Here is a 13819-nt window from a genome sequence, read left to right on the forward strand (position 1 = left end):
ATTTAGGTTGTGCCTATTTGGTTGCCAATGTCACTTTGGTTCGTGGAAGTGTTGTGGCCAAGCGGTTAAGAGCACTGAATTCAAACTTTGGTGTTTCTCATCAGCAGAGTGTGGGTTTAAATCCCCAGCCTCGACACTTATGTCCTTTAAAGCCATTATGACTGGGTTGCTGTAAAAATGGTGGCAGACTTTCAAAAATGGATTTCGTTTAAACTTTGCACAAGTGTACAAATTTTTTCATGAGCAAAAATTACCGAAAGTTGAGGGCTTGGACCTACCTCTCAGCTGGATATAGTAGTTATAGATCCTTAATCTTTCCAAAAATGCATTTGACAAAAGTGAAGTTAATTGTGAATGGAAGATTCCATTATTTCGAAAAGGGGTGATTTGAGGAAAAGTCAATTTGGGAAATACAGGGGGTTGCTAAAATTGTCATAAGTCTCAAAGTAACATATTTAGGAAAGTTTTGCTTCTAGGCATGAAAGATAAGATACTGGTCTGTAAGAATTTAAAAAGAAAAGTTTTGGTTTTTGTTGTACTGAAGAGCAGTGCTGCCACAAACTTCGTGCTTTTTTGAAGAAAAAATGTGTTTTTTTTTTCAAAATGTATAAAAAAAAAAAAAATTGTTTTTCTTTTCAGGATCTTGTTTACTCTTTGCACATGTTAATTCCTTCAACCAAAGTGTAAAAAGAAGGCATAGTTTTTGCATCCGCACTTTGGTTGCCATGGCAACGGTGTAAAAATAAGAAAATTGCCATATTTCACCTAATTTAGCTCTTTTTATAAGTAAAAACTACCCAAAATTGAGAGCTTCACTGTGTGAAAACCAAATTATATGACCTGCTTCTCAGCTGAATTTGACAAATATACACCCTTGGTATTTCCAAAAATGCACCTGACACAGGTACAGTTAATTGTGAATGGAACCATCCATTATTTCAAAAAGGGGTGTTTTGAACAAAGGTCAATTTGGAAAATAGAGGGGCTTGCTAAGTTTGTCAGAAGTCCGAAAGTAGCATATTTAGGAAAGTTTTGCTACCAGGTTTGAAAGATAAGATACTGTAGGAGTTTCGAAAAAAAAATTTGGTATTTGTTGAACTGGGGAGCAGTGTTGCCAGAAGCTTCATGCTTTTTGGCAATTGTATAGATTTAAAATTATAAAATAATGAACAATGATGAAGACTGACAAAATATTATGACAAAATATAATAAAGCATCTTATGACAACATAACTCTCAATTGTTTAAACATGCATCATAGAATTAAAAAAGAAAGTTCTTGTATATTTTTAACTGTGGAGCAGTGTTGCCAGAAACTTCATGCTTTTTTGAAGAAGAAAACAAATATTTTGCAAATTTCATAATCATATGAAAAAAATGCTCTTTAATTACTTTTTACAAGCTGAACAATGATGTTGATTGAAAATACAGGCACACAATAGAGCAAAGCAACTTACAAGTATAAAAATATAACACTCAACTGTATAAACATGCAAAAAAAAAAAAAATATTCTTGATCAATGTTGGGTAGTCCACAAGGCTACAGGGTGCTCATGAAAGGTGCCGGATTGATGGAAGACTTAAAAGTATTACTTTATTAATGTTATTAATTCAATCTGAAGAAAACAACTTCACAATGCATTTTTTTTAAGGCAGTACTGTTACAACAGGATACAATTGCCCAAGTTTATCTCAGACGTTTTTCTCAAAATGGAAGGACCAATGTTGGCCCAAAATACAACCGAACATTTTGAGACTCCTGGCAAATTGTTATTTTGAGGGCCAAAAATAGGTTAAAAATGTTGATTTTGCAATTTTCCAAAAAAAATGCGCTAATGATGTTCTAAAAATAGCATAAGGGTAAAAGTTAAAGCAATAATTTTTTGTCTCACGTAGAGCAATGGACGACTCGTTTTATTGATATGAAAGGTTTTATGAAGAAAAAAAAACGCATTGGCTGGGTGGAGTTGCAAATATATGCTAAAATACAGTTTTTCAGACCCCAAAATTGGCCAAAAATTGCCAAAACACAAAATGAGCAGTTACCATGGCAACGGACTATGTAGTGATTTCAAAAGTTTATTTTGTTTGAATGCACCTCAAAGCCCCTCCACCCATAAGGTATTAAACAAAAAAAACAAAAAATGATATTTACCTAATAATAATGTATAATTTTTTGCCATTTATTGCGCAATAAATGGCAACAAGTGCTAACTTTCCGGCAAAACTGTGTTCGCGCACTTAAAATACCAAAACATTTTATTGCATTTTCATCACAACTTACATATAAAATAACAAACCTGTGAAAGTTTAGGCTCAATCGTTCATCAGAGTCGGGAGAAAATAATGGGAAAACCCACTCTTGTTTCCCCGCGTTTCGCCGTGTCATGACATGTGTTAAAATAAATCCATAATTCTCGCTATCAAGAATTTTGTTTTAATGTTTTTTTAAAAAAGTAAAGCATTTCCTGGAACAATATTTCAAGAGAAGTCTTTCACCTTTACCTTCTGTAAACCCTGTAAATTATTTTTAAATCTGTGAACTTTTTTTTCCCCTGTACCAAAAGTGTATAATGCCTTTAAGCAGAACACTTGACCATTGCTTCGTCCTTCGGATGGGACGTGTAAGCCTTTGGTCCCATGTATGTGTAACACTGTAAAAGAACCAAGTGCACTTATCGAAAAGAGAGGGGTTCGCCCCGGTGTTCCTGACAGTGGCTGCTAAATGCACCACTGTAGCACCTTAAAAACCCTTAAGTGTTAAATAATTGGGTCTCATAATTCATCAATTCAATAGAATATCTTTCCGAAAGTTTGTATATATACTAAGCGCCTTGATTACCTTGTTTGGTAGATACATGCGCTATATAAAACTTTTATATTATTTTGTGTGATATAATGCGCATTTCAAGTGACGCAAATGACCTAACCTGTCTCCCATAATTATCAACGCAGTCAATGTTTGACGTGTATTGGGGTCACTACAGTGCATTTCCTTAGAAAACTTGTTGTTCTGATAGTTATTATTGTGCTTGAATTGTGAACCAGTTGATATTAGTACAAAATTAGATCACACAGCTGCAGGCTCAAGGGTGGCACAATATGTTAAGATCTATATATGCTAGAGTGCTTATAATTGCCCTGTAATTTGGAGCAGCTCTGCATAACAGCTTGTGAACAAATCGTTGTAGCAGGCTGGCTTTGATTTGCCCACGGCTGTTGTGTGGCCATTTTTATAGCAAGATCAGTGTTTTTTTTATATAAACTTATTTCATAGAATTTATAACGCATAAAATGAAAGTATACTTATAATTTTGCGAACCTACGTTGTGTATTATGCCAACCCTCCTACATGTATATTATGCGGTTCAGACAATTGGACCAGAGTTGTATCAAACTAAATAGATTAGAAACGACTTTATGTCGACCCAACCCGAATAAATGTGACCAGTTCTGGAGGACAGGTGAACTTAAATTGTATGTATCTGTTTGGATTAAAGACAATGGACACCTTTGGTAATTGTCAAAGACCAGTCTTCTCACTTTGTGTATCTCAACATGCATAAAATAACATAACATAAAAACAAAAATTTGAGCTCAATAGGAGACTTTCCAACGCTAGGCGGCAGCAGACATACCGGGTAAATTCCCATTGTTTACGTAGTTCTGAACATGCGCATAATTCTGAGAACAATGGATTTACCCGGTAAGTCTGCTGCCCTCTATCGTCCCAGAAAGTCTCCCATTGGTCTTCTAAGTTGCGAGATAATAATATAAATGGAAGAAAAAACACCCTTGTCACACTAAGTTGCGGCTTTCAGATGCTTGATTCCGAGACCTCAAAATGTAAATATGAGGTCTCGAAATCAAATTCAAGGAAAATTACTTCTTTCTCGAAAACTTCAGAGAAAGCCGTTTCTCTCAATGTTTTATACTATCAACAGCTACCCATTACTCATTATCAAGTAAGGTTTTATGCTAAGAGTAGCGGCTTCTGCCTTTAAAGAATGGTTACAATATCATGATTATCAGAGTTTGATACTGCTTCTGATCCGCTGCTGAAGAGTCCTTCTGAAAGACTGCATTAGTCGCAGGATCTTCCATTTTACAACAAGTCCATTTGCTCTTAACTGTTTCAGACATTAAACTGTTCAATATACTTAATTCAATTGTTTGGTTTGGTGCAACTCTAGATTGCCTGTCTGTAATGTCAACGCTATGAGCTCTGAAAAATAGCGTGGTTCCCTGGACGCAATATAGTCCCCCACAAACGTGATAAATGATTTTATCCGTAGAGGTTTCAAAGTATTTGTGCCAGTAGAATAAAGAGTTCGCTCTCCAGTGACATGCCGGTCAATAAAAACAGCCCTGTGTTGTATCCGTTTGTCTCAAGTGACTTGGGTTTAATGGTTAGCATCTATTATACATATTGATGCTTCTGCCTCGATGCATAATTTACACCCTTGTCTATAATTTGAATCTTGAATGAGGTTCAGTGAACCACTGTCTATTGTAGGACAGGATTGACTCCTGTTTGTCATCAATCTGATGGATTTTATCTCCATTATACATACATGCAGGATTTGTTGAATGTTTTGACTGTATAGGCTTGATGATATTGGTTTCTTACTTTTTCCTTGTATATCAATAATAACCATGAGCACAAACATGACAAATGACTTAATCAATTTAGAACAAAATTGGGTTGAACATAGAAAAAATGACTAGAGCAGGAATTGAACATTTGACCTTTGCAGTATATATTGTTATTTTGTAAATTATGTTTTTCAGGGAAAGCCATGCAGAAGTCATACATGTACAACATGTAAAGTTATCTATGGATCTACCCTGTCAGTTTGATTTTTGTTTATTACTTGATACTTCAAAAAGAATTGTGCATCCCTTAAAGGAACATGTTGCCTTAGATCGCCCAATCAGAATAAAGAATTCAAGCCTACTTGCAGATAATACACATTATTATACTTCATTTCTTTACATGATGTAACAAATTAAATCACAAAAATGTCGTAAGCTTTGGTATTCCCATGGTCCTTGTACTCTGCAGAGGCCGTGCTAAAAATAACGGAAAGAGTCACAAAATCACAGTCTTAAAGGAAGATCTTTATTTGGGAATCACTCTGAAAATTAATTGCAATGACAACTTTTGGTTGAGAAGCCTGCGACAGCTTTCAGTAGTACACTTATACAGCATTTTGAGAGCTTTTTACTCATTATGAAAGATTTATTATATAAAAAAAACCTCTCATCTTCTCATTTTATTGAACTTTAAAGAAAAATCATCAATTAAAATTGAGAAACTTCTAATTATTCAATAACCACTATTCCTAATTGCCAATTAACAGTTTCCCTCAGTGGATGGACTGTTTGTTTGATCTCACCTACTGTACATGTAACAGATGTTTGCTTCTTTTACAGAAGAAGAAATCAAAGAAGACAAAGGTTTCTAAACACAGAGTGGGTGTGGCTCCTGTCAATGAAGCCATCACAGCATCACAAGCTCCACCTCTACAGTCAATGGTGAGTTTGTTGTACCTCTCGAAGGTTGTATTATTCCGTGCAGTTTACATAAATGCAAAAGAAAAACATGTTTACTTGGATTTGTTGTTGGTTCACGTAAAAGCTAATTACCAAAAAATAAGTCTATTTGTGATGGGCGCTGTGAAAATGAGTCACAATTAATAAGGGGGACAATTAGCTATTGGGTTTTATACATGGCTGAAAAGAGCATAGCTTCAAGCATAGCAACAAGCTTCAATTTTATATTACTTGGTTCAAAAGTTTTGACCGTATAAAAAATAGATTATGTCATTATCTGAAGAAAAAAAACATACCGGGGAAACAGCCCGTTTAATAAAAACATCAACTATTGATGTCGAAGGGATGAACAAAAAGAACATGACCGTTATCGATCAAAAACAAAGTTTCTATTATAGAAAATGTGAAAGACCCTAAAGAAGCATAAAACCATATACACAAACTTTTCACCCTCCGATCACTCAACAGCCATGTACTGGAAAGTGGGTTGTGCGACAAGCAACTCATTTCTGTATAGCCTGTCACATTTTTTCACGCATATCTTGCTTTTTTTGTGACTACTTTTAATAATTTCTCATAAACTGCAGCACCTCAGCAAGTAATATTTAGCTTAGTTTGTTTCTTTATTAGTCGTCCTTTTAATAGTTTGCTTTAGCCCATTCACTTAATGCAATATTTTAAGTCGTTGTAAGTTTACTTTTTATTTATTTATTTATTTCCTTTTATTGTTTATCTTTGCCTTATAATTTTTTAATTTTTTTAATTTATTTTACTTTTTACTTATTTTTTAAAAATTCTTCTTAGATATTTATCATTTACCATTGGTTGTATAATTATCTGCTTTTATTCTTGCTTTGTGCACTATATTATGTTAAATCCATGTTAATTTCATAGTGTACCCAAGATGTGGGGCAACAGATCTATGGATCATAGTATGTATTTGCTTTTGTTGTCTCTTGTCCATCTCAGTGTATATTGTCTTGTATTTTGTTTTATACTGTCATGGCAAATACAATAATAATAATAATAATCATAATTAATAAACTGTGTGAGGTGGATATAAATCTTTGGACGTTGTTTTTTTTTCCGCCTACAAAAAATACCCAGACTCAAAACTGAATGATGAACTCTACCATGACACTGAAAAAATAACTTACAAGGAAAACAATAATACCTACAGACTTAATGTCTACTGTTTGTTGAAGAAGCAGTAATATTATCGGACCAGTCAAGATGTGAAGTATGTACAATCCTCTGGTTACACCGTAATGGTTGGAAAAATACATTCTTACACACAAATGATTGATGATTTGCTATATGGATTACTACTGACTCAAATTGCAAATATGTGTGATTTATAGCAGCTCTTTTCGCCATGAACTTTGTTTACAGTTTCAAGATGGTAAGGTAGGCTAGCTGTATTATTTCAAACTTGTTTGATAATTTGGCCTCGTTGGATATGGTTTGTCCAGTTTTCCGTGACTGAGCGTGTGATTAGGGATTTATCTTCAAGCAACCTTCAAGCAATGTACATGTGACAATCAGCATTTGATGCAAATGTGCCACAATTGAATTGACATTAACTTCTTATTATAAGCTTTAAGCCTGCATTTTGTGTTAAGCTAAGGAGCACAAATGTGATGGGCTCTGCAAAAATTAGTCACAAGGGGACAATTGACTTATTGAGTTTATACATGGCAGAAAAGAGCAAACAACAAGCTTCATTTTGACATATCTTACACACTTGATGTTTGGTTCAAAATTTACAACCTTTTTGAAAAATAGAATATGTCACAATCTGAAAATAACCCATACTGGGGAACCAGACGATTTAATAAAAACATCAACTTCTGTTGCATAGGGGATGAACAAAAAGTACATGTTTTATTCACCTTTAGCGATAACAAACAAATGGGTTTTTTTCTTCAGAAAATGTGAAAATATAGACCTTAAAGAAGCATAAAACCACATGAAAAAAAAAAAAACTCCCATCACTCAACAGCCCTTTACTGGAAAGTGGTTTGTGTGAGAAGCAAACAAATTTGAGCTCAATTGCTCGTCGAAGTTACGAGATAATAATGAAAGAAAAAACACCCTTGTCACACAAAATTGTGTGCTTAAATATGCTTGATTTCAGTACCTCAAAATCTTATTCTGAGGTCTCAAAATCAAGTTCGTGGAAAATTACTTCTTTCTCGAAAACTATGTTATTTCAGAGGGTGCCATTTCTCAAAATGTTTTATACTATCAACAGTTCTCCATTGCTCGTTACCAAGTAAGTTTTTATGCTAATAATTATTTTGAGTAATTACCAACAGATGTCCAGTGCCTTTAAAGGTTCCTTTGAATGTCTTATTTTCATCTGATTCTTCTGGTACTGGTATTTTCTCAGGCTGGGCCATCCTTTGATGTTGCAAGTGGGGATATGGGTCGAACTGCCGATGATATGAGAACTGAGATGGCTATGTTACTTGGCAACCAGCCTGCAAGCATGTATGGATATCGATCAAATAATTCTACTCAATATTATGAGGTGAGACAATCGATATGTTCATTGGTCATGTGTGGGGCAGCATGCTGCCAAGCAACAGAAATTCAGTTTACTTTTGTTACCCCTGACCTGCATGATTTGTCCTTGTTTTGATTCGTTCAGGTTGTCCTACCCACAGTCGCCCTCATTAATTTTTTATATATTTTTTTTAATTCATTATCTGATTATATTTGCCTTAATACTTGCTTTAATTTGACCTGTTTTTTATCAATTTTGTTCTCTCTTCTACTATTGTAACTTCGGTTTGGTTTGTAATGATCAAATAAAGATTCATTTAGTAATAAAACTGAATTATCTGCGATGAGAATCATGACTATCAAGGGTAGCATTGAAGAGAAACAATTGTTTTTTAGAGATTGCCTATTATCACTTTACAAAACAATATTTAAAGGCAGTGTACACTATTGGTAATTGTCAAAGACTAGCCTTCACAGTTGGTGTATCTCAACATAGGCATAAAATAACAAACCTGTGAAAATTTGAGCACAATCGGTCATCGAACTTGCGAGATAATAATGACAGAAAAAACGCCCTTGTCACATGGAGTTGTGTGCATTTAGATGGTTGATTTCGAGACCTCAAGTTCTAAACCTGAGGTCTTGAAATCAAATTCCTGGAAAATTATTTCTTCCTCAAATACTATGGCACTTCACAGGGAGCCGTTTCTCACAATGTTTTATACCAACAACCTCTCCCCATTACTCGTCACCAAGAAAGGTTGTATGCTAATAAATATTTTGAGTAATTACCAATAGTGTCCACTGCCTTTAATGGCAAAATGGTAGGAGGGTTAACATTTTTCTATGGAAATTATTTTAGAGTGAGGGCTACACCGATTTGGGCTGTTGACTCAAATCAACTGCCACCAGGGGCATGTTGCTTTCTACTCCTGGGGCTAAACAGGGTTAATGTAAGAATGTGTATCAAACAATCGGAGCCTGGTCGGTAGACAATAATGCACCACCTTCCCAACCTTTTATGAAGCTTTAATGGTTTGGAAAACAAATAATGAGTGGGCTATTGTTTTTTTATGGACTAATCAATGAGTAACAGCTGTTTCTGACAGGCGTTCCAGAGTCGCACCAAACAAATTCTGAAATAAATACATGAAAAATTTGACATCTGAAACAGTCGAAGCGACTGGATGCGCTAGAAGTCGAAAGATCGACTGTTGCAGGTTTGGTTTCCGAGCCAATGTTCATGTTGTGTTGAGTAGGATTTGAAACTTTGCATGGTGGAAGTAAGATATAGAAAAGTTTGCGGTAACACCATGTAATAACAATCTCTCAATGAGTTGGGGTGGTTCTGAAAAGAACCGTTGGCCAACGGTTCTTTTCAGAACCACCCCAACTCATTGAGAGATTGTTATTACATGGTGTTACCGCAAACTTTTCTATATATGTTGTGTTGAGTTCGCCTTTCTGAAACAAAAAGCTAATTTGGATCGACACAAAGTTGCTCTTAAAGGAACACGTTGCCTTGGATCGGTCGAGTGCGGGTCTTTGAAAAGCGTTTGTAACCGTTTGTTATAAAATGCATATGGTTAGAAAGATATTGGTAAAGTAGAATACAATGATCCACACAAGTTTGCCTCGAAATTGCATGGTTTCCTTTTACTTTGCAAACTATCATGGTCGGCCATTTATGGGAGTCAAAAATACTGTGTTAGTCGATGAAGTAAAAGGAAAACCATACAATTTCGAATGATACTTGCATTTTATAACAAATGGTTACAAACGCTTTTCAAAGACCAACTGGACCGATCCAAGGCAACGTGTACATTCTGTTTGGTTGAGTGCACCTGTCTGAAACAGTCACAAGTTGCACTTAGTCTGTATTGATTGATTTTGTACCATTGCATACGCTATAACAGCTTTAATACTCAACCCTGTCAGCAGTAATTTGGTTACCATTATTGTCAAGATCTGACCTTTCTCTTACCAAGAATGGTAGACTGAGGTAGATGGAGGGTGATCATGGATAAAACTACAGCTTTATTACAAATGACCTTTATGTTTAAGGTTTGAGTGCTTGTGAGGAAGTTTGTTGAACTAAGCTTGCCAATGGTAAGGAAGAGGGGGCTATGTGACCAGTTAACAATGTTGTCAATTGGTCTAAGGTACACGTAAGCAAAGGATTAATCACCATTTTTTTTTGCTTTAAATTTGTTTTCCCCCTCAAAGGTAACTTCTTCAGATTAATTAATTAATTGTTTTCTTGGTGTTTCTTTTTCCCCGCATCTACATGTACAGCAAACTCCAGAAGAAAAGTTACGTGAGCAACAAGAGAAAGAGCAGAGGGATCTTGAGATCAAGAGACGATGGGCTGTAGAGCGCAATCATCTTTCGCAGATGCTTGATGAAGCTTTTAAGCTAAAGATGGGCTCTCTACCTTCTGCACCACCCCCTGGACATGCAATGTATGATCCAAGATCAGATAGGTCCCATGATGATTCATACATGCAACCACAATATACCGGGGGCTTGGGTGCAAGACCATCATCTTATCCTGGTTATGAGTATCAAAAGGGGATACCTGGAGAGTTACCGGGGACCAGTTATGCTGACAGGGTAACCCCATTCAGTACAGGTTATAATGATAGGGGGACTCTAAGGAACCCATCCACCAATCCTGCATATAATCATCCTGCGTATAATACTACACCTGCTAGTCTATATACACACCTCTCACCAAGAAATGTTGAGCCCAGGGGCCCTTATGGTTTGTATGGTGAGAGATCCGCTGACTATGATGACCTGTCCGATAGGAGACGACATCGCTCAAGACGTCATGGAAGTATACATGATGATGATTTAAGAAATAGTGTAAGGAGAACTGACCGAATTGCAAGAAGTGCCTCTTCATCACACAGTAGGGGCAAGACAGAGGACCTTGCTGTTCTCAGACAGCAGAATGATTCTATGCACAAGCAACTACTGGAGCAAAAGAGAGAACTAGAACAAGCTCTAGCAGCTGTTGGACAACCACAAACACAGATTGTGTAGATCAATGCACAACACTTTTATAATCAGTGCAGATGGGCCTCAATACACCTTTATCATGCTGCCTCCATCTTCGTCATGTTCCTTGTATCGAATAACAATATTGAATGATAATAATCATTATGCAAATTGGAACCAGACTATTTTGTTCTTCCAGCCTCAGTTTGGTTACATTGTTATTATCAATGTGGAACAATGAAGATGGCTGCACCATGATAAAGGTCTTTAGAGAGGTATCGCAAGCATACAGGGATACAGATACGATAGCTATATACAATCATGTTGGATGCGCGTCAGATTTTGTTTCCAATCATGAGTTATGTGTCAGGCTAAATCCAAAGTATACACACATCTTGGCGTAGGTTTTGCAAGCATAACAAATCCAAAAGTCTGTTGTGTGTTTTCTTGTTAAATTGGAGAATATGATTGAAAATATATGTTTGTTTAACTGCTTGTTTCTCACTCACTCACTCCCTCAGTCGACCCAAGTTGTAGCGTTGCCGTATGTTTGAGTCAGGCTTGATGTCTGACACGCCACACCACTCTATCCTGCATACAGCTGATAAGCTCCTCCTTGTGTTGCATCCCCCGAAGTTAAACTATTGTAAAGTAAGTTTCCTGCAAGCACCCCAAAATCGAAATGCCTGTTTGTTTTACTGCATTTTCCCATTTTGTTTGTTTACAACAGACTTAGACATTTGTATCAATGTCATGAATGACGTCAATATGATCATTAAAAGCAATAGTAGTAAAATTGTTTTTAATCTAGGTCAAAACTACTAAAATCAGCAAAATGGTAACAATCTTTTAACGTATGGGGGACGTGTTTGAGCTCCCATATCCATTCTCAATGTTCGCGCAAAACATGGAAGCCTTGGTTAAGCGTCATCTTAATACATAACTAAAGTGTTGATGTATCCAAATTTGTATCGGTAGCCTTGGGAAACCTCTCTCTAACCATCTTATCTAGAAGAATTATGGCAGTAATACTTTGTAACATAAAGTATCTTGTAATTTGCACAGATTGATAAGGCTTTGGTCTGATTCGATTTACTTAACATTGTAACTTAGTTTTATTTAAGCCCAAGTCTATATTGTTTGTATTAACTCCAAACAAATGTGAAAGGATCAAAATTTAAAAAAGAGAAGTATATTTTCCAGTAATGTTTTTTAGACAAAACAAAGGTAACTGTTTTTTAAAACTAATCAGGCTGAAATCGAATGTTCAGTACTTAAAGTAGAAGTATGTTTTCTATTTTAAATTGTGAGTTTGTCACAAACATTTTAATTTTAATCATTTGTCTGTGTTTTTTTATTTTAGTACTAAGAGAATGTGATGATTTACTCGTGTACCTATATTCCGTATGGATACATTATATTTATGAAAACTTGTAACTTTTGCAAAGTTTTATAATAATGCCACTTAATTCTGCCATTTGATTTAATAACACTTCAACTCCTCCATTGTTCTTGCCATTTGTAATTAACTGATTTAACTTATATCAAGTCCGAGCCACTTTATCAAATACATTATTCACCGATGTGCACTTAATGTAACTCTGATCGCTAGTTTGGTAATCTCGATCAATTTAATATGTATGGTGTGTATTACGTGTGTGTTTAATACATATGTTTCCTTAATAAGTGTGTTTATTTATGTTTCTTACTTGTCATACCCAATGAGAGTGAACTAAGTGTTATTTATTTACAGTCTGTGATATTAAAGGGTTCTGCAGCCGATTTCACGAAACGCTAGGATTAATCCTATCTCGAGTTAGGACGAGTAACCCCTCCTAACTTAGGATGGGTTCAATGCTTCCTACGTATTTGGATACGGAACTGAACCCGTCCTAAGTCCTAAGATTAATCCTAAGTTAGGAATAGTTTAGTGAAATCGACGGCTGGTACTTTTTGTAGTATACAAGGTACAATGTGTACATATTTACAGTAAACTTACTTGGTTTGAAGAATGACAGTAGAAAGCTTCCCTTCAAATGTTACTTGCTGAATGCTGAGATACTGTCTGTCCTTGTCTAGTCCTAGTCTTGTCTGTCCCAGGGTAAGTTTTAATAAGCCCTATGCTTCAAATGTTCTCTGCTTATTGGTGAGTAACTTAACGGGGTATCTTTAACCATGTCAGTTATGTTTCAATGATGTAGCATGTACATTGCTTAAGTTACATTTTGATACTTGTTTTTGTTCCCAATGTTGGAATAAATGTCCAAACCACCTATAAAAAAAAAACATGAGCCGAGAACACACGAAATGAGTGAAACAATGTCACAATTTTATGTTAGCATGTACAACGTATTTACCAGTTTTGGTCTTAAAATAGTACTGACAATTATTTTTGTGACATTGTTTTGGATTTTTTCCTAAAAGTTACAGCAAGCAAGTGATATTTTAAAGCAATCGCACAACATCGGTAAACAGTATTGTCCAAAGGCCCACACTTCGTGTATCACAACTTACATATAAAACAACAAACCTGTGAAAATTTAGGCTCAATCGGTCATCGGAGTCGGGAGAAAATAACGGGATAACCCACTTATGTTTCCGCACGTTTCGCCGTGTCATGACATGTGTTTAAAATAAACCCGTTATTCTCGATATCGAGAATTGATAATTGTTTTAAAGTTTTCTCAAAAAGTAAAGTATTTCATGGAATAATATTTCAAGGGAAGTCTTTCACCATTACCTACTGTAAACCC

At 35.6% G+C, this 13819-nt stretch overlaps 1 protein-coding gene across 2 annotated transcripts in view; it reads left to right on the forward strand.

Moving 5' to 3' along the window:
* LOC117305042 (serine-rich adhesin for platelets-like) overlaps window positions 1-12876 on the forward strand; it is a 53888-nt gene extending 41012 nt beyond the window's left edge. For both annotated transcript variants that reach the window (XM_033789746.1, XM_033789747.1), the window contains 3 exons: window positions 5436-5537; window positions 7948-8088; window positions 10359-12876. In XM_033789746.1, coding sequence (XP_033645637.1) covers window positions 5436-5537; window positions 7948-8088; window positions 10359-11111 — 996 coding nt within the window. In that variant the 3' untranslated portion in view covers window positions 11112-12876. The remainder of the gene's footprint in view (window positions 1-5435; window positions 5538-7947; window positions 8089-10358) is intronic.
* The last annotated feature ends 943 nt before the right edge of the window (window positions 12877-13819 follow it).

This window comes from Asterias rubens, chromosome 22 (genome assembly GCF_902459465.1).
Source record: "Asterias rubens chromosome 22, eAstRub1.3, whole genome shotgun sequence".
In the NCBI taxonomy this organism is placed as follows: Eukaryota; Metazoa; Echinodermata; class Asteroidea; order Forcipulatida; family Asteriidae; genus Asterias; species Asterias rubens.